The following is a 27005-nucleotide window of genomic DNA, read 5'->3' on the forward strand; positions in this document are numbered from 1 at the left end:
TTTGAAACTTTTTCATTCTATTTTCAATAATGTTTGTATAGCTGAGTCTACAGTTTACCTGTAAAAGCTGGTCAACTTTAGTTCTTTTTAACACTTTTTTTACATACTGTTCCTTTCAATGTACTATCTGGTTTTAACCCACTTAAAATAAAGTGATGGTCACTTCAAATTTCAGATCCTCTGTACACTCTTGTATCCTGAACCAACATGAAGATATCACTATCAACAATAACATAGTCAATAAGGTTTTTCTTATTTCTTGAGTCTTCTCTCCACACGAACTTGTGCACATCTTTATGTTATAACACAAAGATGTGCACTAGTCATTATGAACACTGTTCATAATGACTAGTCCATATGTTGAGCAGAAATCCAGCAGATACTTACCATTATTATAAGCCTTGACTTTTTCTTCAAATTTTCCCCAAACATTTCTATATGACTGGCAGGATTTACTTCCTATGCTATTTAGATCTCCAAGTACCACTTTTTCTATTTTCTTTGTCAGCTATCTGCACTCATGACTTGAAAACCTCCTGCACTTCTACATTAGGAGATTCATCTGTGAGATCATGGACACAAATAAATTTTATTGTCCATTTTTCCATTTTGAAGTTCGCCCACATAACTCTACTTGAAACTGCCTTCTAATCAGTTTATCTTCATGTTTATGTAGAATGCTATTGCTGCCCCTTCCTTTTATTGATCATTATTGCCTGAATATAGCATCCTATACTTAATATTTAGTAAGATCTCAACTGTTTTTGTCTTCTTTGTTTCAGTGATTCCAATTATTATTTCCACTTGATATTTTTCCAGTTTTTCTGCAAGCCTGATTTCCTTTCTATTAATACTCCTTATATTAATAGTTGCTATATTCAGTTCTTCTGATGCTAGATTTGTTCTTCTTCTTATAGAAGTTGAGCTTGAGTCTGTTCTAGTAGCTAACTTTTTACTGCTCATCCCAGTTTCCTGATGAAAACATTGGGAAGGGGCTTGTTTAACCAGCCAACACCTCAGCTGGCACGAACTCTCATGATGTTGCAATTAAACAGGTGTATGTTAAAAATGTTAAAAATTAACAAATGTAAATAAAATATTAAAGCTGCAGATTAATCAACTGAAATTGAAAGTTAATGAAATTAGTAGTGTTCCAGGTAGAACAACGTTGAAATAAATGGCTTACCAGAATTTCAAAATGAAAGCATATATACCATAACTGAAAAATTAATAAACTTGCTAGGATTTGAAAGAGAGGGAATGCACACTCTGCAGGTGTGTACAATATCCTCACCAGCAGAAAAACAGGCATGAAGCCAAATGTCATCCAGTTATGCAAAAAAACTGTTAAAAGTAATTTCATGGTGGAAGCATGAAAATTAATTACAGTCAACAATTTGAGAAACAATTAAATCCAGTGACAGTCTATATAAACAACCACTTGAAAAAAACTTGACAAGCAAATTATTTATCAGGCAATGCACCACAGAGCAAATGGTGCAGTTAAGTATTAATGAATAAAAGACAGTAGGAAGGTAAAGTGGCTGAGTGGTCTGAGATCAGTCTCTTCAGTAGTGTAGGTTTGAATCTCCTGCAAGAGTTTATCTAGTCAAGTTCCAAAAGAGTGGTAGGAAGGAAAGATTTTTCAGCTTCAAATTACAAGCCAATCTGTGTGAGAGGTGTTGTGGTTTAAGTGTTGGAGAGGTTAGTAAGATCTATAATACAAAATTCGATTGACAACAGTGGTATACTCTTTGATGGACAGCATGGATTTGATTTGCTCAAGGAAGATCATGTTTTAATAATATGCTGATTTATTAATAAAGTTACAGGTGCAATGAACAAGGGAGATGGATACAGAGTAGTATGATATGCTGATAGTTAAACTACAATGGATGACATTGGATGTTAGTGCATTATATTGGAGATTCACTATCTGATAGATATCAGCAAGTTGTGTATGGGGTCTGCACACAACAAAAGAGGAATGTCATTAGTAGTGTGTCTCAAGGATCTGTTTCAGTGCCATTGCTGTTTAACCTATATGTTAATGATATTAAGGAAGGTTTAAATGGAGATATTCAGTTGTTTGCAAATGATGCAAAGTTGGGACGAACCATAAAGAGTAGTGAAAATGTTGTGGCCTTGCAAGAAGACTTGAATAAATTGAGTAATTGGGCACGGAAATGGGGATGTGAGTTCAATGTTGCAAAATGTAAGGTTTTAAAATTTGGAAAACAAAGATGGGATGCAGAATTTATGCTTGGTGAGAATATATTGTTGGAGGTAGAGGAAATAAGAGATCTGGGGGTGATAGGGGATAAGAATCTAAAATTTAGGGGACACATCGCCAAAATTGTGAAGACAACACAAAGACTTCTGGGAATGATGCGGAGGACACTGACATGTAGAAGTAGGGAGATTCTTGTTCCATTGTATAAGGCTTTGATTAGGCCACACATGGACTATTGTGCCAAGATTTGGTCACCTGGTTTTCAGAAGGATGAAGAGATGTTGGAAAGGGACTGACTAAGGTAGTTTCTGACCTCTGGAATGTTGAGTATGAGGAAAGATTGAGAGATGTAATTTGCAGAGTCTGGTGGAGAGAAGGAAGAGGGGAGATATGATAGAGACCTACAAGTTGGTAAGGGGTTGTTATAAGATCAATGGTGGAGAAGTTCTACAGAGAATAGTGGGAGATCAGGGGAGAACCAGAGGTCATCCCTGGAAACTGTATAAAGAGGGTGTGAGTAGGGGAGTGAGAGGCAGGTTTTTTTCATGCAGAGTTGTGAATGATTGGAATGCCTTGCCTGAGAGTGTGGTGTCTGCAAGGAGTTTGAGTGTGTTTAAGACACGGTATGATGAGATGTGTGTGTGATAAAAGAACCTCCCAGATGAGTCTTTGACTCCATGAGGTCTTGGGAAATAATAATAATAATAATGCAAAGTTGAGAAGAACTATGAGGGGTAGAGCAGATGTTGTGACTTTACAAGAGGACTTAAACAGATTGAGCAAATGGGCATGGGAATGGGGGTATGTTCAATGTTGCAAAGTGTAAGGTTTTAAAATTCAGAAAAGAAAGATAGAATGTAGAATACATACTTGATGATGATATAGTGGAGAGGGTGGAGAAAATAATAGATCTGAGGGTGGTTATGGATAGGGATCTGAAATTTAGCAGACATGATTGCTAAAATTGTGAGGACTGCAAAAAGAATTCTGGCAATGATGTGGAAGACACAGCCATGTAAAATAAAGAGATTCTAGTTCCATTGTATAAGGCCTTAATTAGGCCACATAGAGACTGTTGTGCACATATTTAATCACCTTGTTTTCAAAAGGATAAAGAGGTATTGGAAACGTTCCAGAGGTGACTGACTAAGGTAGTTTCTGGTGTATGTAATATTGAGTATGAGGAAAAGTTCAAAAGATGCAATTTACAGAGTCTAGTTGATAGGAGGAGAAGGAGGAGGAGGGGGGGTGATATGATAGAGATGTATAAATTGGTAAAGGGTTCTTATCAGATTAATGTTGTAAAGGTTTTCAACAGAATGGTAGGGAGGAGAACAAGAGGTGTGGTTAGTAAGATGTATAGACTAGATTTTTTGCATGGACAGTAGTGAATGATTGGAATCCATTACCTGAGAGTGTGATGTCTGCAAAGAATGTGAATGCATTTAAGGCATGGTAAGTTTAGCTGTATGTATGACAGAGAGACCTACCATTATGAGTCTTTGACTTCATGGAAGTCTGACAATAATAACAATCAATTGTTCATGAGGAAGGGCGACAACACAAAAGTGATACAGATAAAAACAGCAGACAACTTCAAAGATCTTACACAAAGAAATCTGTAACCTAATTTCAAACAACTGAAACAAGGTTGACTGAAATGGACATATGACAACATCGAATAACCTGGTTTTAGGTGCTACTGTCAACTGTAAAAAACTCTATACTCTAACCTCTAAAAATGTTTTTGACACTACTTCAAACTAATATCACTTAAATTTATACCAGTAAATATTAGGTCGATAATTTAATGTTGCAGCTCTCTGAAATTTAAATAATATATGGATATTCCACTGATCAAGCAACTTGAAAGACTGATATGCTCTCATTAATTATGATAGTGTTCTTGACTGTTGGGATTATAACCATTCAGGCAGATTAATCCTATATGCTGGGGAAAATACTTTACATCTTCATAAATTGGAATCAAATATGTGCAGTGTTGAAACTGTGATGATTTATGACACACTAATGAATATACTCATATTTGCTATATACCATGTACATGATGGTCTATCTGATTTATTTTAACTGAGTTAAATAATGTCCTAAAGATATTACAACATAAGAATGTTATACTAGTTCATTTTCTGCACTTGGATTTAAATAGAGTGGCATACAAGTCATGGAATATTCTGTAGAAAGGGCCCATCTCTGTAAAGTCCAAGAATGACAAGCATTTATGTGATGTGGGTTTTCATAACTAATAAAAAAAAGTCTGGTGATGTTAAAAACCACAATGAGTCTCTGACTCCATGGAGGTTGGATGTTAATAAAAAAATGCATGTAGTTGCTTCACAAAGATGGACCTTTTCTATGGCATGTTCCATGACTTATGGGCTACTCTGTATAAGAATAATGGCAAAATTGTAGAATATAAAAATATATTATTTTCATATGGGTTTCTTACATACATACATAGAATATGAAAGAAGCAAATAGTTCAACAAGTTGTATCGATTGCATACTTATAAGAAAAAAAAAAAACATCCTCCTAGGAGTATTCTGTGCAATCTTATCTTCAATATAACAGATCATCACTCTATACTACTGAATATATATCTTTACTGAATATATATCTTTACCTGATATGAGCTGCATTGTTAGTAATGAAAACATGAAACTAGCATAAATTATGATGCATTTGAGAAATATATTGTATAAGGAATTATCAATTACTACATAATGATCTATTAAATGTAAATCCATTATATGACAAACCATCAAAATGATTAAATATGCAGATAGCAAATTGCAATATATTTAAAGAAGTAGTGGAAAAAGGGTCATATATGCTGGATTATTGATGAACTAAGAAATATGATAAGGACGAAGGAAAAAGGATATAATAAGCATGCAAAGAATATAATGTTTAAAAATGATTATAAAAATTTCACTTAAATGCTTAAAAAGAAAACATAAAGTAGACAAATGATGGTTAGGTTGCAACTTATGTTTATTGGAAAAGAAGGTATGGCCATGGGCTCATCACTAACCCCCCCCAATAGCTAACTATTACATGGAAGACTTCGAGCAACAAGCTCTAGATTCGGCCAGCCTAAAGCCCAAAGTCTGGCTCAGATATGTTGATGATATTTTTGCCATTTGGCCCCATGGCCACGAAACATTAAATACATTCCTAGGTCATCTAACAAGCAACACAAATATATCCAATTCACCAAAAACAACAACTCTCTTCCTTTTCTAGACACACTTGTCACACATCTTCCCTCAGCCTGCCTCTCCTTCAGTCTACCACAAACCTACACACACAGGCCAATACATACATAAAAATTCATACCACCATCCAGCACAAAAACTAGGAGTCATCAGCACCCTCAAACACAGAGTCCTAACAATCTGCTCCAATGAACAAGCTCTGAACCAAGAATTTGAAATTATTAACCAAACATCTGTAAAAAAATGGCTACAATAAAAACACAGTTTATAAAATCCTCCATAAAAAGGCCATTAAAAACAAAAAAGATTACAGGAATACCATAGCCATACCACACTTTTTTCTGAAATGCTCCATACATTAGGGACATTTCAGAAAAAACAGATAGAGCACTACTTAAATACAATATTAAGACAACCTTCAAACCCCTGGCAAAATTAAGAAATTTACTAAGCTCTTCCAAAGATCCTCTTCCATATCTTGCCCTCCCAAAGGTTTACAAAATTCCACATACCTGTAACCTACCATATATAGGGGAAACAGAATGCATCATCCCAATTAAAAAAGATGAACACAAACACCACATTAAATACCTCCACTATGATGAAACAGGTTTGTCATACCACACACTCAAACATGTCACAGAATTGAATGGAAAGGCACCAAGTCCCTACACTGCACCAAAACCTGGTTTGAAACAAAATTCAAAAAATCCTGTGAAGTGCTGAAACATCATTCAAATCTGAACAAGAATGATGGATTAATTATTCAATAGATTGGAGGACCTATCTTCAACCTGTATAGCAAACCAGAACAACCCCAAACAGAAGAAAATCTTAATACGAGAGGACTTTAGAAATTGTTTAATGTAGTTCTGTGTTTTTTTTTCTCCACCAGAGGTTGGGTTAGGATAAATGATTGACAAACATTTAGATTCATCCTAATTTTGTATAGTGTAGTGTCATGCAGCTTGTATCCTGTACATATGTATGTTTCCTTGATGATGACCTCGACTCAGTGGGCTAAACGTTGAATGTAACTTTCTTAATGAAAAGTAAAGTAATTATTCTAACATGTGTGTTGGGTCTCCATAAATTCTTCACTATGAAAAAATAAAATGAAAAAACCTGATTAAATACCTACCTATCTGGGTTGATAAGAGCAGTATTCTTCATGATGGTCAGCATGGATTTGTTAGGATAGGTCACGTTTCAGCAATCTGCTTACATATTACAACAAGGTGACCAATTTGTTTGATAAAGGAGAAGCATATGTGTTGGTATACTTGGATTTGTCAATGGCCTTTGATAAACAACTATATGATAGGCTAATAACTAACCTATATCAGTGATACAGGAAAAGATTTTGTAAGGGGGGGGGGATATTTAGTTATTTGCCTATGATGCTAAACTGTGGAGAGCAATAGTTGATAAAGGTGATGTAAATATCCTACAGGATGATTAAATAAGTTGGCATTGTAGGCAAAAGATAATGATTCTTAATTTAATGTTGTAAAGTAAGGTTATGCACTTCGGGTTTAAAAGCCTTATTGATGGTACCAGATTGCAGGAAAATGATAAGGCTAAGGACTGCGGAATGATGGTGAAAGACAGAGAGTTGAAGTTTAGAGGACATATTGCAAAAGTTGGTAAAATAGATCAAAGGATTACTTGGATGTTGAGAAACGTGCTAAGAAGCAAAGCCTCTTTATAAGGCTATGATTCAGCTACATCTTAACTACTGTGCTCAGATTGACACCACATAATCACACCATCTCTACCCCCCCCCCTCCCAAACACAGATTACAGCAAATCGATCCCTATATTTGTGGTGTCTCAGAAAAGGTGGCCAAGATATGAAAAAAATTCAATCTTGTGACGACCTATAAACCACACAAAAAACTAGCAAACCTTATCTGCTCTCCCAAAGACCAGCTACAAACTGTCAATTTACCTAGAGTTTACCAGGTACCCTGCAGCTTCAACCTTTCTTATTATGGACAAACAGGTAGGGCAGCCAACATTCTTGTATATCAGAGCACCAGGATTACATATGATTCTACCACTATGGCCACTCAGGAGATTAGCAGACCATGCCCTGGATACCTGGCACAGGATCCAGTGGAAAAAGCCACCTTACTCCACTGAAGCAAATTCAAGTTCATGAGGCTTTTCCTTAAATTGGCTGCAGCTCTTACTAACTATCCCAACCTAAACAAATATGGTTATATCAGACTCCCCCCTCATATGGGAAACTCTCATTCACAGACCGTCAGCCCAAAGACCAAGAACCAAAGACAATAGGTGGTGTAATTGTAGGACTTTAGGTATTCTTGAATCTCTCCTGTTTTTTCATCTTTTTTTACTGAAGTGTGCATGTCTGCATGCATGCGTCTAATACATTAATCCCTGATGATGCTGATTTGACTTTGGCAAAATATAGGAAATAATAAGTAAATAATTTTAATTATTAAAAAATGCAATGTTAATTTCTTTATACAATATATGATGAGAAGTAGAGCAGATGTTGTTGCCTTGTGGGAGGATCTGAATAGACTGTGAGTAGGTAAATGAGTGGAGCTATCAGTTTAATGTTGCAATGTGAAGGAAGGGTCTTGAAATTTGGTAGGCATGGTCAGGATGTAGCATATCTAATTAATGGAGAAATTTTGAAGGCGGAAGAGACATGAAGTTTACTGATCCATTGTTAAAACTAAGTGCATTGCAACGGATCATAGCAATAATAAAGAGGATATTGACATGCAGATGCAAAGAAGTTATGATTCTTTTGTATAAGGTTTTGATCAGGCCACATATGGACTACTGTGTGCAAATTTGGTTAGATATTATTTGTCATATAGAGGATTCTGAATTCAGTATAAAGATTATCATGATTTTTTTTTTGATTTTTTTTCAAATAGCAGTCATTTAAACAAACTTACAGGAGGTCCTTCTTTTCCTGCAGGTCCGGGCAGCCCTGATTCTCCTGGAAGGCCCTAATCAAATAATAAAAATTGTTATTTAAAATGAATTTCTTAAATTATCTGGAATTAAAAAAATAAAAAAATGAAGTTATTAATTTTATGAGTTATCACTATCTCAAAACAACCTACACAACACCAAAAAATGATTAAATAGAGAGAATCAAAAGAATATTCAGGCTATAGGTGTTTTTGGAAGTGACAATAATTCAAGGAAAATAATACATTATGATTCATTGCTAAAGTAAGGTAAAATATCAATTTGAGATACTATAAATATCTATTATAATTAAAAAGTGTGTTATGTAGAACAGCGCTTCCCAAACTGTGGGCCGCGGCCCCCTTGGGAGCCATGGATTTTGTTGAAAGGGGCCGTGAAATAATGAAAACAAATTTTAAATGTTTTAAGACTAAGTAGATTTTTTTATTTTAAAAGAAACGTATTTAACTTTTATTATTTTTTTTTTGTTATATTTTATATTTTAATGGAAAAATTCACACATTGGTGTTGGTTCACAAACTTTGCTTCCTGCGTATTTCGGCGCTTAATACCTATACGCACAGTGGTGCGAGCTATAAAAATTTTAACAAAGGGCTCTCATCGTCGAGCAAAAAAAAAAAAAAAAAAAAAAGGCCTAACTTAGCCCTTATAAAACTTATATTGCGACTTTGTAGAGCTTCTGACAGATATGATAATTCCTGTAGGATATCAATCATTAATGCTAGATCTTTTAAAAATTCCAAATTGAGAAGTCGGTTTAAAAAGCCCTTATATTTATCGTTCGATGCAAAATTCTTGCATAAAGCTTTCTCCACACAGCAAGAGCCGTTCTTAAACTGCAAGCTGCCCATCGTGGTCCAAACACACGGCCGATCTTTAAAATTTCGATATCAAGGTCTTTTGCAATCGTATTTAATTCTCGTTGATTTTTTGGTGATTGATGATAAAAAGCATATAATTTTTCCATAAATATTTCTTTAATGTTTTTTTATCGAATCGTCTAATGCTAAGTGTAAACGATGAGCGCAAATTTTACAAAGGGCTCGCGCAGCCCCCGCGAATCCCTTATAGCTCACCACTGCCTATACGGAAACCACTGATTTCTGCGAAGAGCAGGAAAGTTCAGGAATATCTTGACTGGACACTGGAAGACCGAAAATAAGTCACGGGATCCGACAAGCGACTGTACATCTTGTTCTGTATCGACGGTGGGTAGAGGGTTTGGCAGGAGCCACATGAAGCATTGAACCCCCCACCCCCCCCCCCCCCCACCCCCCCCCCCCCCCACCCCCCCCCCCCCCCACCCCCCCCCCCCCCCACCCCCCCCCCCCCCCACCCCCCCCCCCCCCCACCCCCCCCCCCCCCCACCCCCCCCCCCCCCCACCCCCCCCCCCCCCCACCCCCCCCCCCCCCCACCCCCCCCCCCCCCCACCCCCCCCCCCCCCCACCCCCCCCCCCCCCCACCCCCCCCCCCCCCCACCCCCCCCCCCCCCCACCCCCCCCCCCCCCCACCCCCCCCCCCCCCCACCCCCCCCCCCCCCCACCCCCCCCCCCCCCCACCCCCCCCCCCCCCCACCCCCCCCCCCCCCCACCCCCCCCCCCCCCCACCCCCCCCCCCCCCCACCCCCCCCCCCCCCCACCCCCCCCCCCCCCCACCCCCCCCCCCCCCCACCCCCCCCCCCCCCCACCCCCCCCCCCCCCCACCCCCCCCCCCCCCCACCCCCCCCCCCCCCCACCCCCCCCCCCCCCAAATTATCTCGTAGCAGATGTATGAACTCCATTTCCTTTTTGCTACGTGATATTTCCTCCTTCCAATTGATATCACCATAATTAAAATCCCCCATAATAATCACTAAGCCTTCACTCATTGCACTAAGTTGCTGATGCATGAATTCAATATCTCCCCCTGTACTCCCTGGCCTATAGCAGCATCCAACTGTATATTTGGTTGCGTTGGTCACTATTTCGCACCAGACTGCCTCAAATGAACTCTCATTCACATGTCTATCATCATGATATACTACTTTCTTTGGCTGCAACACATCAGCTATCATCAACAGTACTCCTCCTCCTGTTCTATCTTCTTTATCCTCCCTGAAAATACTGTACCCATCACATTCAATTCCAGTGACCACATCTTCTGCTGACAGCCAAATTATATATGTAACATATTATATATGTAACAGTTCTTAATCGTCTACTCAGCCTCTTCTATGTACTTCCTGAACTTGTGATTTTTTTTGGGCTGAGTTTTGAGGATGCCCTGATATGTTCTTTTTTTTTTTTTTTTTGTGTGTGGTTTATTTTTATGATGGTTCTGAGAAATCTGTGATCAAAATCTACGTTGAAATATGTTTTGCCTATTGTACCAACATTTTGTACGAGTCTTCTACAGTCTGTTAGAAAGTAGTCTATTTTATTTCTTGTATCTCCACTCAGTGATTGCCAAATCCATCTTCTTCTTGGGAGTTTGCTGAAAAAGTCATTCATAATAAATAGTTGTTCAGCTGTAGTGAATTCAGCAAATCTCTCTTCTCTTCTATTTCTCTCTCCCAGGCCATTTGGACCTGTAAACATTTTGTTCTCCACATCCTATTTTGGCATTCACGCCTCCACCAATGAATGTGTATGTTGACTTGTAAGTTGATGCCTGTTTGATATTAATGTAGAAATTTACTATTTCTTAATTATCACCTACAGATGTTGGAGCATAGCAGGATATTAATTTTATTGTTATATTATTCTCTAATCCAATTAGTAACACACCTATTGTTTCATATATGATATTACAAGAAAGGATCAACTTGTTGAGCTCAGATTTAACAATAAAGCCCACTCCACCCTGTTTTCCACTGTTTGAAGATGCTCCCAGAAATATCTGTCAGCCATTGTACCATCTTGCTGTTAATTCTTTTAATCTTTTTTGTTTCATTAGGAGAATATCTAAGTTGATATTGCTTAGTTCTTTGATTAATAAATCCAATTATTAAAGGTGTGCAGGATGAGAGGATAGACAAGGTATGTTTTACTGGAGGTAGAATGAGTAGAGTGATTAAGACATTGGATATGAGAAGTAAGCAAACAAAAGAGTTGGTAGTTGTAATAGGTACAAACGATTTGACTGCAAACAAAGAACACATAAGATTGGATATCAGGAGGTAACATAGATGGATGAAAGAGAATAGCATGATAGGAAAGGAGGTAACCATGTTGCTTAGGCAAGAGAGTGGTGAGTTGAGGCAGAGAGCAAGGATTATTTATTATTATTATTATTATTATTATTAAACAAGACCTCATGGAGTCAAAGACTCATCTAGGAGGTCCTTTTATCTCACACACATCTCATCATACCGGGTCTTAAACACATTAAAACTCCTTGCAGACACCACACTCTCAGGCAAGGCATTCCAATCATTCACAACTCTGCACGAAAAAAACCTGCCTCTCACTCCCCTATTCACACCCTCTTTATACAGTTTCCAGGGATGACCTCTGGTTCTCCCCTGATCTCCCACTATTCGCTGTAGAACTTCTCCACCATTGATCCTATAGCAACCCCTTACCAACTTGTAGGTCTCTATCATATCTCCCCTCTTCCTTCTCTCCACTAGTCTCTGCAAATTACATCTTTTCAATCTTTCCTCATACTCGACATTCCAGAGGTCAGAAACTACCTTAGTCAGTCGCCTTTGGACCCTTTCCAACATCTCTTCATCCTTCTGAAAACCAGGTGACCAAATCTGGGCACAATAGTCCATGTGTGGCCTAATCAAAGCCTTATACAATGGAACAAGAATCTCCCTACTTCTACACGTCAGTGTCCTCCTCATCATTCCCAGAAGTCTTTGTGTTATCTTCACAATTTTGGCGATGTGACCCCTAAATTTTAGATCCTTATCCACTATCACTCCCAGATCTCTTATTTCCTCTACTTCCAACAATATATTCTCACCAAGCATAAATTCTGCATCCCATCTTTGTTTTCCAAATTTTAAAACCTTACATTTTGCAACATTGAACTCACATCCCAATTTGCATGCCCAATCACTCAATTTATTCAAGTCTTCTTGCAAGGCCACAACATCTTCACTACTCTTTATGGTTCGTCCCAACTTTGCATCATCTGCAAACAACTGAATATCTCCATCCAAATCTTCGCCAATATCATTAATATACAAATTAAATAGTAATGGCCCTAAAACAGATCCCTGAGGCACTCCACTAGTGACTTTCCTTTTCCTGGATATTGCACCCACATACACAACTTGTTGATACCTATCAGATAGCCAGTCTCCAATCCAATGCACTAAACTAATATCCAACCCCATCTGCTCTAGTTTGACTGTCAACTTATCATGAGGTACTCTATCAAAAGCCTTTGCGAAATCCAAGTATATTACTGTGTATCCTTCTCCTCTGTCCAAGGAAGCAGTCACTTTATTGTAATAAGTAAGTAGATTACTAAAACACGACCTCCATTTAGCAAATCCATGCTGTCCATCAAAGATTATACCATTGTTGTCAACCCAACTCTGGATCCTAGTTCTCACAAGCTTCTCCAACAACTTAACCACAACACCTGACACACAGATAGGCCTATAGTTTGATGCTTGAGTTCGATCACCTCCTTTATGAAATGGCACAATCTTGCCCTCCTTCCACTCTTTAGGGACTTGACCAAGTGCAAGACTCGTATTAAAAAAATATGTCAAGGCAGGTGTCAACTCTCTGGCACATTCCTTCAGAATACGCGGTGATATATTATCAAGTCCCACAGCCTTATTTACATCTAGTTTACTCAACTCCCCAAACACCTCTTGCTCACTTACAGTCAGTCTCTCCTCCCCATCATCAACTGCTCTTAATCTCTCCATGATAATCTCTCATTATCTATACTCATACCACTCACTTCCACATTCATTTCCACTCCTTGAATCTCTCCTGTCTTACTCTCCTGCTCTTCCACATCACTCCCCTCTCGATCTGATTCATTCTCTCTATTCACTTCTCTACCTTCCAGCAGCAGTCTCTCCAAGCGACTCACACCATAACCACTCAAATGCAGTCCATCGCTCCCATACAGCTCACTTCGTCCCTCAAACTCATTCCACACATTAACAAACTGTACTCCCATCTCCTCACACATTTCAGCCAGAATATCATTCATAATCCTTGCTCTCCACCTCATTTCACCACAATCATACCTAGGCAACACACTGACCACCCTTCCTGTCACACTATTCTCCTTTATCTTTCCAAGCAGTCTCCTGACATTCATTTTGACATGCTCTTTGTTCTCTCTCAAATCATTCGTACCAATTAATACAATTAACTCTTTTGCTCGTTCCCGCCTCATATTCAATGCCTCAATCACTCTACTCATTTTACCGCCTGGAAAACATACCTTGTGCATTTTATCCTCTAGCACACCTTTAATAATGGAGTCGCCTTTAATTATGAATGATATGTTAGTGGAAATGTGTGTGGAGAAAGGAGTGCAGTTTGTTAATGTCTGGAATGAGTTTGAAGAATGAAGTGAAATATATGAGTGATGGACTGCATTTGAGTGGTTTTGGTGTGAGTCGCTTGGAGAGACTGCTGCTGGAAGATAGAGGAGTGAGTGCAGAGAATGAATCTGATCAAGTGCGAAGTGATGTGGAAGAGCAGTAGAGATATAATACAAGAGAGATTGAAGAGGTGGTTATGAATGAAGAGGTGAGTGGCATGAGTATAGAGAATGGGTGCAAGATGGACAGGGAAACGGGGAGGCTCAGGGTAGACAGGGGGAACACAGCATGAGAAAGGTGGATGCTCAAGAGGATGTGAATGCATGTGTAGACAGGAAAGAAAGGGGATGACCTGGGATCAAGAGGAAATAGTTGGATTTGAAGAGGGTTCTAAGATGAATAAGGAGAAAGGGAAATGGCTTGAGTTGATCATGGAGAAATCACGATGAATGAGTGATATCAGTGGAACTAGCTATAGATCCAGGAATGAGCTGCTGTGTTTGTATACAAATGCTAGAAGTGTAAGAAACAAAGTGGATGAAATGGTTGCAGTAATTGAGTCTGTTCACCCAAAAAATCGATGGAATATATAAGACATGACTGATTGACAATGACATCCCGACAGGAATAGAGATGAAAGGGTATGATGTGTTTTGTGAGGATAGAAAGGGTTAAAAGGAAGGAGGAGTGCTATTGATGATAGAGAAAGAGTATGTTCATACAAAGTAGAGATGCAAGAGGGAAATAGTGCCAGTGGTTTTGAGGCAGTATGGTGTGAGATAGATGTGAATAGAATGAAACACTTGGTTGGATGTTGTTAGAGACCACATAATGTGGATGGTGGTGATAATGAAATGTATAATCAAATTAATCAAGCAAATAAGAAAAGGGTGATCAAAATCATCATTATGGATGATTTTGATTATTGCAATATAGACTGGGAAGATGAGATAGCAACTGGAAGTAAAGAAAATGAGTTTCTTGAGTTTTTGAGGGACAACTACCATAGACAGTATGTAACAGAGGGCACACGAGGATTGAGGGTCTTGGATTTGATCATCTCATCAAAGGATGTAATTATAAATAAGGTGTCAAATCATCCACCAATTGGTGAGGGTGACCATGAAGTGATTACCTGGGTGGTTGCCAGCAGTGTGAGGACCTCTGTGAGAAAAGGGTATATGTGGAACTGAAAGGGTGGTGATTATGAAGAGCTCAGGAGACAGCTTGCAGGTATAACATGAAAAGAGGAATTAAATGGAAAAGAGATCAGTGTAGCTTGGGAGATATTCAAGAACTGTCTAGTAGAAGCAATATTTAAATGTATTCCAAGGATCAGGAGGTTAAATAAGGTAGGTGTGAAATGGATGAATGAAGAGATTAAACGTGATACAGAGAAAAAGGGAATTATGGAGGCAGCATAAGAGAAGTGGAAATAACCAATTCCATAAGGGTTACAAAGACCAGGCAAAGCAGGTGATTTGGTTGGTAAGGGTTGCTAAAGAGAGGTATGAACAGAAGTTAGCTAATGAAGTGAAAAAGAATCCTAAGGAGTTCTTTCGATATATAGCCAGGAAAAGAAAGAATGATTATGGAAGGATGACACTGATTGGAGAAAATGGTATAAAGACAGCTGTTGCAGAATGTGTGGTGGAGATACTTAATGAGCAGTTCATTAAGATCTTTCAATCTTGTGAATGTGACTTCATGGAGAGATTGAGAGCAGTTGATGATGGGGGAGGAGAGACTGTCTGAAAGTGAGCAAGAGGTGTATGGGGAGTTGAGTAAACTAGATGTAAATAAGGCTGTGGGATTTGATAATATATCACCACGTTTTCTGAAGGGATGTGCTAGGGAGTTGACACCTGCCTTGACATATTTTTTTAATACGAGTCTTGCACTCAGTCAAGTTCCTAAGGAGTGGAAGGAGGACAAGATTGTGTCACTTCGTAAAGGAGGTGATCGAACTCAAGCATCAAATTATAGACATAACTGTGTGTCAGGTGTTGTGGTTAAGTTGTTGGAGTAGCTTGTGAGAACTAGGATCCAGAGTTGGGTTGACAACAATGGTATTATCTTTGATGGACAGCATGGATTTGCTAAAGGGAGGTCATGTTTTAGTAATCTTCTTACTTTATTGTAATAAGTGACTGCTTCCTTAGGCAGGGGAGAAGGTTACACAGTAATATACTTGGATTTCGCAAAGGCTTTTGATACAGTATGTCATGATAAGTTGATAGTCAAACTAGAGCAGATGGGGTTGGATATTAGACTAGTGCATTGGATTGAAGACCCTGCTATCAAATATTTCGGCTAACAAAGATTTTTTTCGCTGTTTTTTGGACTCGGCTAACGAATATGGATTTGGATAACAAATGTTTTAGTGGATGCTCACGCTAACATAAAACAGCAAACATGAACGGTCGGGCCATTCCAGGAGCTTATCTTTTCCATCTGTATGTGTGTGACAAAGAAATGAGCTGACCACATCACATAGGGGAGACCCACCAACCCGACTGGGTTGTTTACGTTCGAGACAGCAAGAAGTCAGATGCCTCATACCAGTGTCAGTATGGTGCACGCTCCGTGTGGCTGTGAATGCGAGAGATAAGTGTGATAGAATTTATTCTTTACTTGGCTAAACTCTACTATGGGTGGTTAATTTATAATTAGTAAATTCTATTCTTATCTAATTAAATAAATAATATGCTATATGTCATATTTCTTTTATATTTTTCAGAAAAAAATTTTAAAAGTGAAAATTTTTTTCTTGACAATGGGTCCAAAAAAAGTAAGCAACAAACCCAAGGGATTGCTCACAATTGAGCAAAAGAAAGAAATAATTTCAGAATATATGAAAGAGGAGTCAGAATTGTGGATTTAGCAGTCAAGCATGGCATAGCATCATCATCAATAGCTACAATTTTGAAGAAGAAGATTAAGGCAGCTTCAGTTGCAGCTGGTGTGAAGACCTTGGCCTCTCAATCCCAAAGAAGTTCTGTGAATGAAGAAATGGAAAAGTTTCTGATGATCTGGACAAATGAGCGTCAAATGGCTGGTTACACTATGACTCATGAGATGATCTGCAGCAAAGCCAGAATGATTTATGAAAATTTGAAGAAAAATGTGGCAGGACACAGTACAGCAGAGGCAGAGGAAGAATTCAAAGGAAGCAGAGGATGGTTTGAGAAGTTCAAGAGAAGGTCAGGGATCCATAGTGTAATTAGACATGGAGAAGGAGCCAGTGCAAATAAAGAGGAGACTGAGAAGTTTGTTAGAGAATTTCAGGAGTGGACCATCATTCATGGATACAAGATAGAACAAGCATTTAATTGTGATGAAACTGGGTTGTTCTCGAAGTAAATCCCAAAAGAACTTTCATTACAAAAGAAGAGAAGTGTATGCCAGGGTATGAAAGATAGAAGAACTCTTTTATTTTGTGTTAATGCAAATGGTGATCTCAAAATTAAACAAATGTCGGTCTACCACTATGAGACACCAAGAATTTTCAAGGAGAATGTTTGCAAGCCCATGCTTATTGTTTATTGGAAGTCAAACACCAAGGCATGGGTAACAAGAAGCATATTCACAGAGTGGATCGTGGAGGTGTTTGGGCCCACGGTGAAAAAGTACCTGAGAGAAGAAAACTTGCCTGAAAAGGCTGTGCTTCTTCTGGACAATGCTCCAGGGCATCCATCTGGCTTGGAAGAAGATTTGGGCAGAATTTAACTTCATTGAGATAAAATTTCTTCCTGCAAACACCACATTTATTTTGCAACCCATGGACCAACAGGCCATATCAAACTTTAAGAAATTATATACAAAACACATGTTCCAAAGATGTTTTCATGCAACTTCATTTACCAGTCTGACTCTGAAGGAATTATGGAAGGATCATTATCATATCCTTCATGCTATTCAAGTCATTGCCATGGCATGGGATGAAGTGTCAGTTAGGACACTTAATGCTGCCTGGAAAAAGTTATGGCCAGACTGCTGCAAGATAAGAAGTGCTGTTTCCAGTGTTCAAGATGCTGAAGATGCTGATGCGGAACATGCTGCTGAAAATGCTGACACTGTAGATAAGATAGTCTCCTTGGGCAAAGCATTACCTTTGGAGATAAATGAAGAAGATGTAGAAGAATTAGTTGAAGAACACTCAAAAGATCTGACAACAGAAGATCTTGAAGAGTTGAAAAAGCGACTGAATCAGGAAAGAGACAAGGAAGATAAAGAGTGCTCATCAGAGGAGGAGGACAGCAATAAAAAGGGAAGAATACCAACAGGTGACAATAAAAAAATGCTGCACTACTGGGAAGAGTTTCAGTCTTTGGCTACAAAGTGGCATCCCAACAAAGCTGAAATGAACAGACTTTGTGCCTTGGTTGAAGACAAGTGTCTGAATCACTTTAAAAACATTCTGAAAAAAAGAGAAGTTCAATCAACTTTGGACAGATTTTTGACTTCTCCTTTAGCAAAGAGACAGAGGCCAATTACTGAAGAAGAGAAGACTTACCTTGAATAAACTTTGAAAATTTGGAAGAAGAATAGTAAAAACGTTCTGTACATATTTTCAGTTTAATAAAGTGTATATAATAGTGTAATGATCGTCAGTTTTTCATTCTACTCTCCATTCTCCTTCATCTGTTCATATCAGTCTTTGGTGAGTTTTTTGCCCTTTTATAGTGCCCTTTTTATTATTTTATAAAACTTATCTTTAAATAGTAGGCAGCATCCAGAACGAATTAAACGATTTTCTATAGAAACCTACAGGAAATCATGTTTCGGCTAACGAATGTGATTCCGGAACGAATTATCTTCGTTAGCCAAGGTATCACTGTAAAGACCTATCTGTGTGTCAGGTGTAGTGGTTAAGTTGTTGGAGAAGCTTGTGAGAACTGGGATCCAGAATTGGGTTGACAACAATGGTATTATCTTTGATGGACAGCATGGATTTGCTAAAGGGAGGTCATGTTTTAGTAATCTATTTACTTATTACAATAAAGTGACTGCTTCCTTGGACAGAGGAGAATGATACACAGTAATATACTTAGATTTTGCAAAGGCTTTTGACAGATTACCTTATGATAAGTTGACAGTCAAACTAGAGCAGATGGGGTTGGATATTAGATTAGTGCATTGGATTGGAGACTGGCTATCTGATAGGTATCAACAAATTGTGTATGGGGTGCAATATCCAGGAAAAGGAAAGTCACTAGTGGAGTGCCTCAGGGGTCTGTTTTAGGGCCATTACTATTTAACTTGTATATTAATGATATTGGCGAAGATTTGGATGGAGATATTCAGCTGCTTGCAGATGATGCAAAGTTGGGACGAACCATGAAGAGTAGTGAAGATGTTGTGGCCTTGCAAGAAGACTTGAATAAATTGAGTGATTTGGCATGAAAATGGAGATTCAAGTTCAATGTTGCAAAATGTAAGGTTTTAAAATTTCGAAAACAAAGATCGGATGCAGAATTTATGCTTGGTGAGGATATAGTGTTCGAGGTGGAGGAAACAAGAGTTCTGGGGATGACAGTGGATAAGGATCTCAAATTTAGGGGACACATAGCCAAAATTGTGAAGACAACACAAAGGCTTCTGGGAATGATGCAGAGGACACTGACTTGTAGAAGTAGGGAGATTCTTGTCCCATTATATAAGGTTTTGATTAGGCCACACATGGACTATTGTGCCCAGATTTGGTCACCTGGTTTTCAGAAGGATGAAGAGATGTTGGAGAGGGTCCAAAGGTGACTGACTGAGGTAGTTTCTGACCTCTGGAATGTCGAGTATGAGGAAAGATTGAGAAGATGTAATTTGCAGAGGCTGGTGGACAAGAGGAAGAGGGGAGATATAATAGAGACCTACAAGTTGGTAAGGAGTCGTTATAGGATCAATGCTGGAAACGTTCTACAGAAAATAATAGGAGATAGGGGTGAACCAGAGGTCATCCCTGGAAACTGTATAAAGAGGGTGTGAATAGGGGAATGAGAGGCAGGTTTTTTTCATGCAGAGTTGTAAATAATTGGAATGCCTTGCCTGAGAGTGTGGTGTCTGCAAGGAGTTTGAGTGTGTTTAAGACATGGTATGATGAGATATGTGTGTGATAAAAGGACCTCCCAAATGAGTCTTTGACTCCATGAGATCTTGGGATAATAATAATGATAATAATAATAAGATCAGATGCATGTGTAACTTACCCTACATAGGTGAAACAGGGTTTGCAATTCCAAAACAAAACAGAGTACAAATGACACATTAAATTCCTTCATCATGGAAAAGCAGACACTTCAAATCCTTCATCATATGTGCCACAGAATTGATTGAAAGGCACTTGGTTCTTATGTCAGATACCAAAATCTAGTACAAATGCAAATTCAAAGATGTTAATCCATCAACCAATCTCTTAATAAGCATGATAGGTTAAAAGTTCCAAGGATTTCATTGGTTCATCTGCAACCTATGTAACATTTGAAAAGAAGAATGCCAACAATTTCACAGGCACATATAACTTATGTATTGGCTAATAAAACCAGGAAGAACAGAAATTGATAATGAACAGCAGTCCTCAGATCATAAACAAAACTTAAAAATAACAGGACTACAGGAAACTGAACCATAACCAGTCATGTGGTTTTACCTTCCAGATGTGAAGGTGGGTGGGGCCTAAGAGGATGCTATAGTTTCTATATACTAATGCTAGAAGTATCAGAAATAAGAGGAAGGAATTTTTTGCATTGATTAGTCCAACCAAAAGTTATATGCATTAGTCAGACTTGGGAAACAGAAGATGGCATAGTTACATGGGTAGAATGTGATGGATTTAGTATTTTCAGGGAGGATAGAATAGACATGACAGGGGGGGTAGGTAATGCTGATGATAGCAGATGAACTGAAGCAACAAGAGTAAGAGTTGATGGAAGTTTTTTCACTTGGCTATGCTACCAGTTATATATTTGGTTTAATCCTTTATCCAAGTGTAAGCCGACAAAGTTTGCGCCTGAAGTATTTTCAGGACTAGGGCAACTTGTGGTAAAGGTGGTATAAATTCTGATCACTTGCCTTAGTATCCCATAATGCAAAGCATATATCCTTATGGATATGTATAATGCTATGCATTAGAGAAAGGGTCACTATACAGACTGGTTTCGATCTTTATTGAGGTCTCGTCAGTGGGAACCAGACTCATAGGTGGTGATACTGAGATGGAAGTAATGCAGAAGTCATATCATCATATAGAAACCTCAATAAAAGTCGAAACCGGTCTGGGTAGTTACCCTTCCCTTAATGCATATCATTATACATGTCTGCAAGGAGATGTGCTTTGCATTATGGGATACTAAGGCAAGTGATAAGAATTTATATCACCTTTACCAAGAGTTGCCCCAGTCCTGAAAATGCAGAAGTCATATCACCATATACCAGTTGTCAAAAGGTGTCAACACTTTATTATTAATATTCTCTGGATTAGAGATAGTTGATTGAAGTTGACCTAGTCCTGAAAATACTTCAGGTACAAACTTTGTTTGCTTCACTTGGATAAAGGATTAAACCAAATATCTAATTGATAGCATAGCGAAGTGAAAAAACTTCCATCAACTATCTCTAATCCAGAGAATTTAAATAATAAGGTGTTGATACCTTTTGGCAACTGGTATATGGTGATGTGACTTCTGCATTACTTTCACCTTAGTATCACCACCTCTGGGTCTGGCTCCCACTGATGCGCTTTTGCGCAGAAGTCCTTTTCTTGAGGTATGAGAGGCTCTGCTTGGGGTAGGTTTTTTCCTGTCGATGAGTGGGGGCCACTGCTGAGATTATGGCTCAGAAGTTCTTCTCGCTGATAGGGTGAGCCTGTCACTGAGTGGAACAACGCTGAGTTGGATAGTCCTTCGGTTAGTCGTAGGGAGTGGTCTGGGAGACCGCCTAATCTTTAGAGAGGTCTTTTCTTAAACAACACCTCAATAAAAGTTGAAACCAGTCTGGGTAGTGACCCTTTCCATAATGCATAGCATTATACATACTCATAAGGATATGTGCTTTGCATTATGGGATACTAAGGCAAGTGATCAGAACTTAACCACCTTTACCATGAGTTGCCCTAGTCCTGAAAATACTTCAGGTGCAAACTTTGTTTGCGTACACTTGGATAAAGGATTAAACCAAATATATAATTGAAGAGTAAGAGTCAGTCAGAAAGATGACCTGGGATGGCCCAATTTGTCAAAGAAATGTAACTGAAACATGGCATCCTGTCACAAAGCTTTTTTCAAACTCCACTGGCTACTTTCTCATAGCCATTTCACCCAGATGCAGTTGCACTGACTTGGGAGCATGCATGTGCACACACACACCAGAAAAGGTAAATCATCAGTTGATATTAGGAGGTTCAACATCCCCGAATCTAGTTTACTATTGAAAAATAAAAAAACAACAGCTTACTTTTTTAGATATCCTAATTACATGTCTGCTCAACACCCCCCAAATTCATTCACTATTGAAAAAGATAAAACAACAGCATACCTTTTTTAGATACTCTAATCACATGTTTGCTCAATGGTATCCTTTATTTCTCCGTTTACAGCAAACCCACTCACACAGGTAAATACATACATAAACTTTCCTACCATCCTCCTCAACAATATGGGTCATCAAAACCCTTCTCAGTAGAGCTTCCAATCTCTGTTCCATGCAAGATTCCTTTACAGTGAAACTTGCCTTCATTCATCAAACTTCTTGTCCAATGGTTATAATGCCAAAAAAAAAGCTACAAATTATCTGTCACTTCCACTTCCTCACATCCCTCTCAATATAAAGACTACAGTAATGACATTACTATTCCCTATATCCTGGTACTTCATATAAAAACAGCCAGAACTTTAAAGAAATGTAATCTCTGCACTGCTTTCAAACCTCATTTGAAGCTGGCTTTCATTCTACTCCTAAGGATCCTTTCTCCTCTCTCACTCTCTCTCTAAACATCTGCCTAGAAGAACACAAAAAGTACATCTGATGCTACAACTATAGTCAATCAAGTCTAGCAGTCCATACCTTGCACAGAATCAGATGTACTTTTTGTGTTCTTCTCTTTAGACTGATCCACAGAGTTCAAAACCAGCCTAATCTTAATAAATATGGGTGTATTAAACTTTACAAAATTGGGAAAATTTTAATTCTTAGTCCTCCCACCCAACGTCTAAGGCTAGTCAACAGCATCCATAGAGAGTGCCCCTCATAGGACTATAGTTTTAATTTATTCTAATCTCATTTCTTCCACTTGTTTCTTGTGTGTGTATTTTTGTGTGTTATTACAATTTTAACATAGTATTCCTGAAGCTTTCTCTGTGACTGAGACTAAACACTAAAATAATTAAATGTGTTGTTCAATGATTTCTTTTTGTGCTGTAATTATTCCATTAAAGTGTAACATAAATGTAAACCAGCACGCAAGCCTAAATGCTTGTCTCCACAATTTTACACAATCGGTACTGATCACCATGTAACTATGAAAGAAAGAAAGAAAAAAAGGATATTAGGAATGTGGAATGTTGTTTAATGATTTCTTTTTGTGCTGTAATTATTCCATTAAAGTGTAACATAAATGTAAACCAGCACACAAGCCTAAATGCTTGTCTCCATAATTTTACACAATTGGTACTGATCACCATGTAACTATGAAAGAAAGAAAGAAAGAAAAAAAGGATATTAGGAATGTGGAATGTTGACTATGATGATGACAAACTGAGAGATGCAAACAGCAAAGTTTGCATTCTCTCAAAGTTTGGTAGATAAAGATAGCAGCAAAGTTTATGTGTTTAAGATGGACCTACTGTAATGAATCTTGTGATACCATGTAGAATCTGAATAATAATAAGAATAAACAATTTGCACTATTTCCAGGAATCAACTAATAGAAAAATCAACAGATATAATAATATGCCAGTTTTTTATGTTTTATATAGTTTTGATGGGTGATAGATGGCATTGATGGTAGTAGTGCTGTAGTTGGAGAATTAAGTAGGAAGAGATGCATTTAGCAAAGTAGACTAGTGTGCCCTCCCACGATAAGTCCTTGGACTGACACCTGGAGGTGCCACATAATAATAATATATCTACATAAAGCATTCAACAGTATAAAATTACAAGATTTTTAAATACTTAACAGCAAATAGAAAAATAAAAATGGTCAGCAAGGTTGATAAAAATTATTTATACAGATAAAAAAATGCAATATGGTGCTGCAATAATAATAATTATTATTTATTATCATCTGACCTCCATAGATTCAGAAACTCATCGTGGGAGGTACACACTATTGCACACAATGCTCATCCAACTGTGCCTTAAACATTGATTATGCAATGCATTCCATGCAAAGAACCTGCTCCTCACACCCTCCTTTTACAGTTTCCAGTAATGGCCTCTTGCTCTACTCCCTCTCCCATTCTATGAAAAATCTCTTCCATGTCAACCTGATAACAACCCCCATGACTAGCTTATATGTCTCAATCACGTTCACCCCTCCCTCTTCCTCATATTCACAAAGCTTTGCAACTTACATTCCCTTAATTTCTCCTCGTACTCCACATTCCAAAAACCATTGACCACTAATCCATATGAGACCTGATCAAGGGCTTATAAAATGGCATCATAACCTCTCTATTTCAGCATGCCAGGATCATCTGTATCATTGCCATCATCTGATGTGATATCTTTGCTCACATTGCACAATTTGTGCAATGTGAGCCCTGAATTTCAGGTCTTTGGCTGCCATCGCTCCTAAATCTCAAATCTCCTCTACTTCCTTTAAAGTTTCCCCATCAAGTATATACTTTGCATCCATCAATGTTTACCAAATCTCAAAACCTTACACTTTGCAACATTGAACTGACAGTTACACTTACCTGCTGATTCATGCAATCTATTCAAGTCCTCCTGTAAGGCCATAACATCCATTTGACTCTGTATTGCTCTCCCCAATTTTGCATCATCTGCAAACAGCTGCTATTACTAGTTAAACCCATCTCAATATCATTAACATACAAATTGAACAACGATGGTCCCAAAACTTCCACATACATATATGTATATGGAAATGTGATTTCCACATTACTTCAACTTTGGTATCACTTCTGGGTCTGGCTCCCAGTGATGAGATATCAATAAAGGTTGAAACTGGTTCAGGTAGTGGTCCTTCCCATAATGCATAGCATTATACATGTTCGTAAGGATATGTGTATTGCATTATGAGATACTAAGGAAACTGATGTTAATTTATTAGCCACTATATACAAGTAGCCCAGCTGTGAAGTGACTTCACATGCAAACACTTGTTTGCATATGCTTGGTTAAAAGGATGAAACCAAGAATATAATTTCTTGGCATTTTTAATTTATAGTATGACTAAGTGAAAAAACTTTCAACCTACTCAGTTACCAAAAGCATCAGACTTAATTGACAATTGTGGAAAATTAACAGATTACTGCCTTCTCGATGAAGTTGGTCTTGTTACAGAAAGAGACAATGTTGTCTTTAGGAATTTTAAGAACAGCACTCAATGCTTTTACCTTATTTTATTCATGCTGCACCAAAAACCTTTATACAAATCCTTAAATATTCAGAGAAGAGCTATAACAAGATAGAAAACATCTACCTTGCCACCTGTCTTGTTGAATTATTACATTTTTTGCACGTAGTACAATTGAATCTTCTTTATACAGTAACTATAATTCCTCCTTGAGGAATTATAGTGACTGTATAAAGTTCCATAATCTTTCCATCTTCATTTAGGTAGGAGATGAATTTCATTTCCAGTGACCTTACTTATTACAAGTGACCTTAACAGAAATCAAAGTCCTAAAATTCTTGAGATGAAACAACTAACTAACCATTACAAAAGGAGATGAAAGAAAAGTGTAGTAATCATGAACACTACTGAATATAATATAACAGAAAAATTTCCCTTCTATTACAAGACCAAACTATTTATGAATAGATTACTCAGAATCTTAACAATAGTACTGGATTCTCTACTCAACCAAGTGGAACAATTTTTCCACCTTCCATTGCTTTGGGACTTGTCCTGTTGCAAGACTTGTGTTAAATAGGTATACCGAAGATGCCATTAATTTCATAGAGTTCCCTACAGACATATCGCAATATGCTGTCAAGTGTTATCATCTTATAAACATTAAGTTGATGAGGTTGAGTGGTGGAAATGGAGAGTTCTAAAGTAGGTGCCCACACCTTTCATGATAGAATCGCCATACGATGCTATTCTGAGTCATTCGTTTATTCTTTTGCACTCTTTCATTTGTATCAACCATACATCTGATTTAATTCTGTACATGCCTCATTTCATTAATCATCTTAATCATTTCATCTACAACTCTTGTCTGGCAATCGTTCATGCTGTTGTTTTGTCAGTCAGGTATTCTTCCATTTTCGCAGTCATAACAGTTCTTGGTTAGTCAGTAAGGAGTTCTGCTTCCGTAATTAAAACTGCTTTTCCTTTTTTAATCATTTCTGGATTCACAATCACATTCTTGACACACATAGTTTCACACAATCTTTTGGCTATTACTGGCTTTCAACTTGCATCTGGTATCCTTCACTTCACTTCGTGTTCATGCAGTTACAGGTACCACAGATGTTACAATTACTAATGTATGGAAGTGCTGTAAAAATGTGACCATGTTCGATACATAGTTATATGCAACAAAAAAAATCGAGAATCAAATGAATCTTGTATTTCCAAATCACATCCAGTAAAATCTTATTAGAGTGCATGTTTTATTATTGAACAAAATAAGATATCTTGGATTTAAATCAATGAACATGATGCAATTATGATGACATCATGAAAATAATGAAATTACAATGAAAAAGATTAACTCGAAACAACAGATTAAGGTGGAGAAAGGGATGGTGATTATATCTTGAAAAACAAAACAAACCTAAATAAATATGAAAATAAGCTGATTTGTCCATATTAGAAAATAAAATCATAAACATTATTAATTATATGAAGAGCCAAAGGATTC

General features: G+C 37.9%; 1 protein-coding gene across 2 annotated transcripts in view; it reads right to left on the bottom strand.

The window, feature by feature from the left end:
- LOC150098312 (uncharacterized) overlaps positions 1-27005 on the bottom strand; it is a 733595-nt gene that overhangs the window by 594777 nt on the left and 111813 nt on the right. For both annotated transcript variants that reach the window (XM_090404774.1, XM_090404775.1), the window contains exon 10: positions 8413-8466. In XM_090404774.1, the coding sequence (XP_090260900.1) occupies positions 8413-8466 (54 nt within the window). The remainder of the gene's footprint in view (positions 1-8412; positions 8467-27005) is intronic.

The sequence above is a fragment of the Typopeltis vanoorti genome, chromosome 15 (assembly GCF_054136105.1).
Source record: "Typopeltis vanoorti isolate ZY-2024b chromosome 15, IOZ_Tvanoo_1.0, whole genome shotgun sequence".
In the NCBI taxonomy this organism is placed as follows: domain Eukaryota; kingdom Metazoa; phylum Arthropoda; class Arachnida; order Uropygi; family Thelyphonidae; genus Typopeltis; species Typopeltis vanoorti.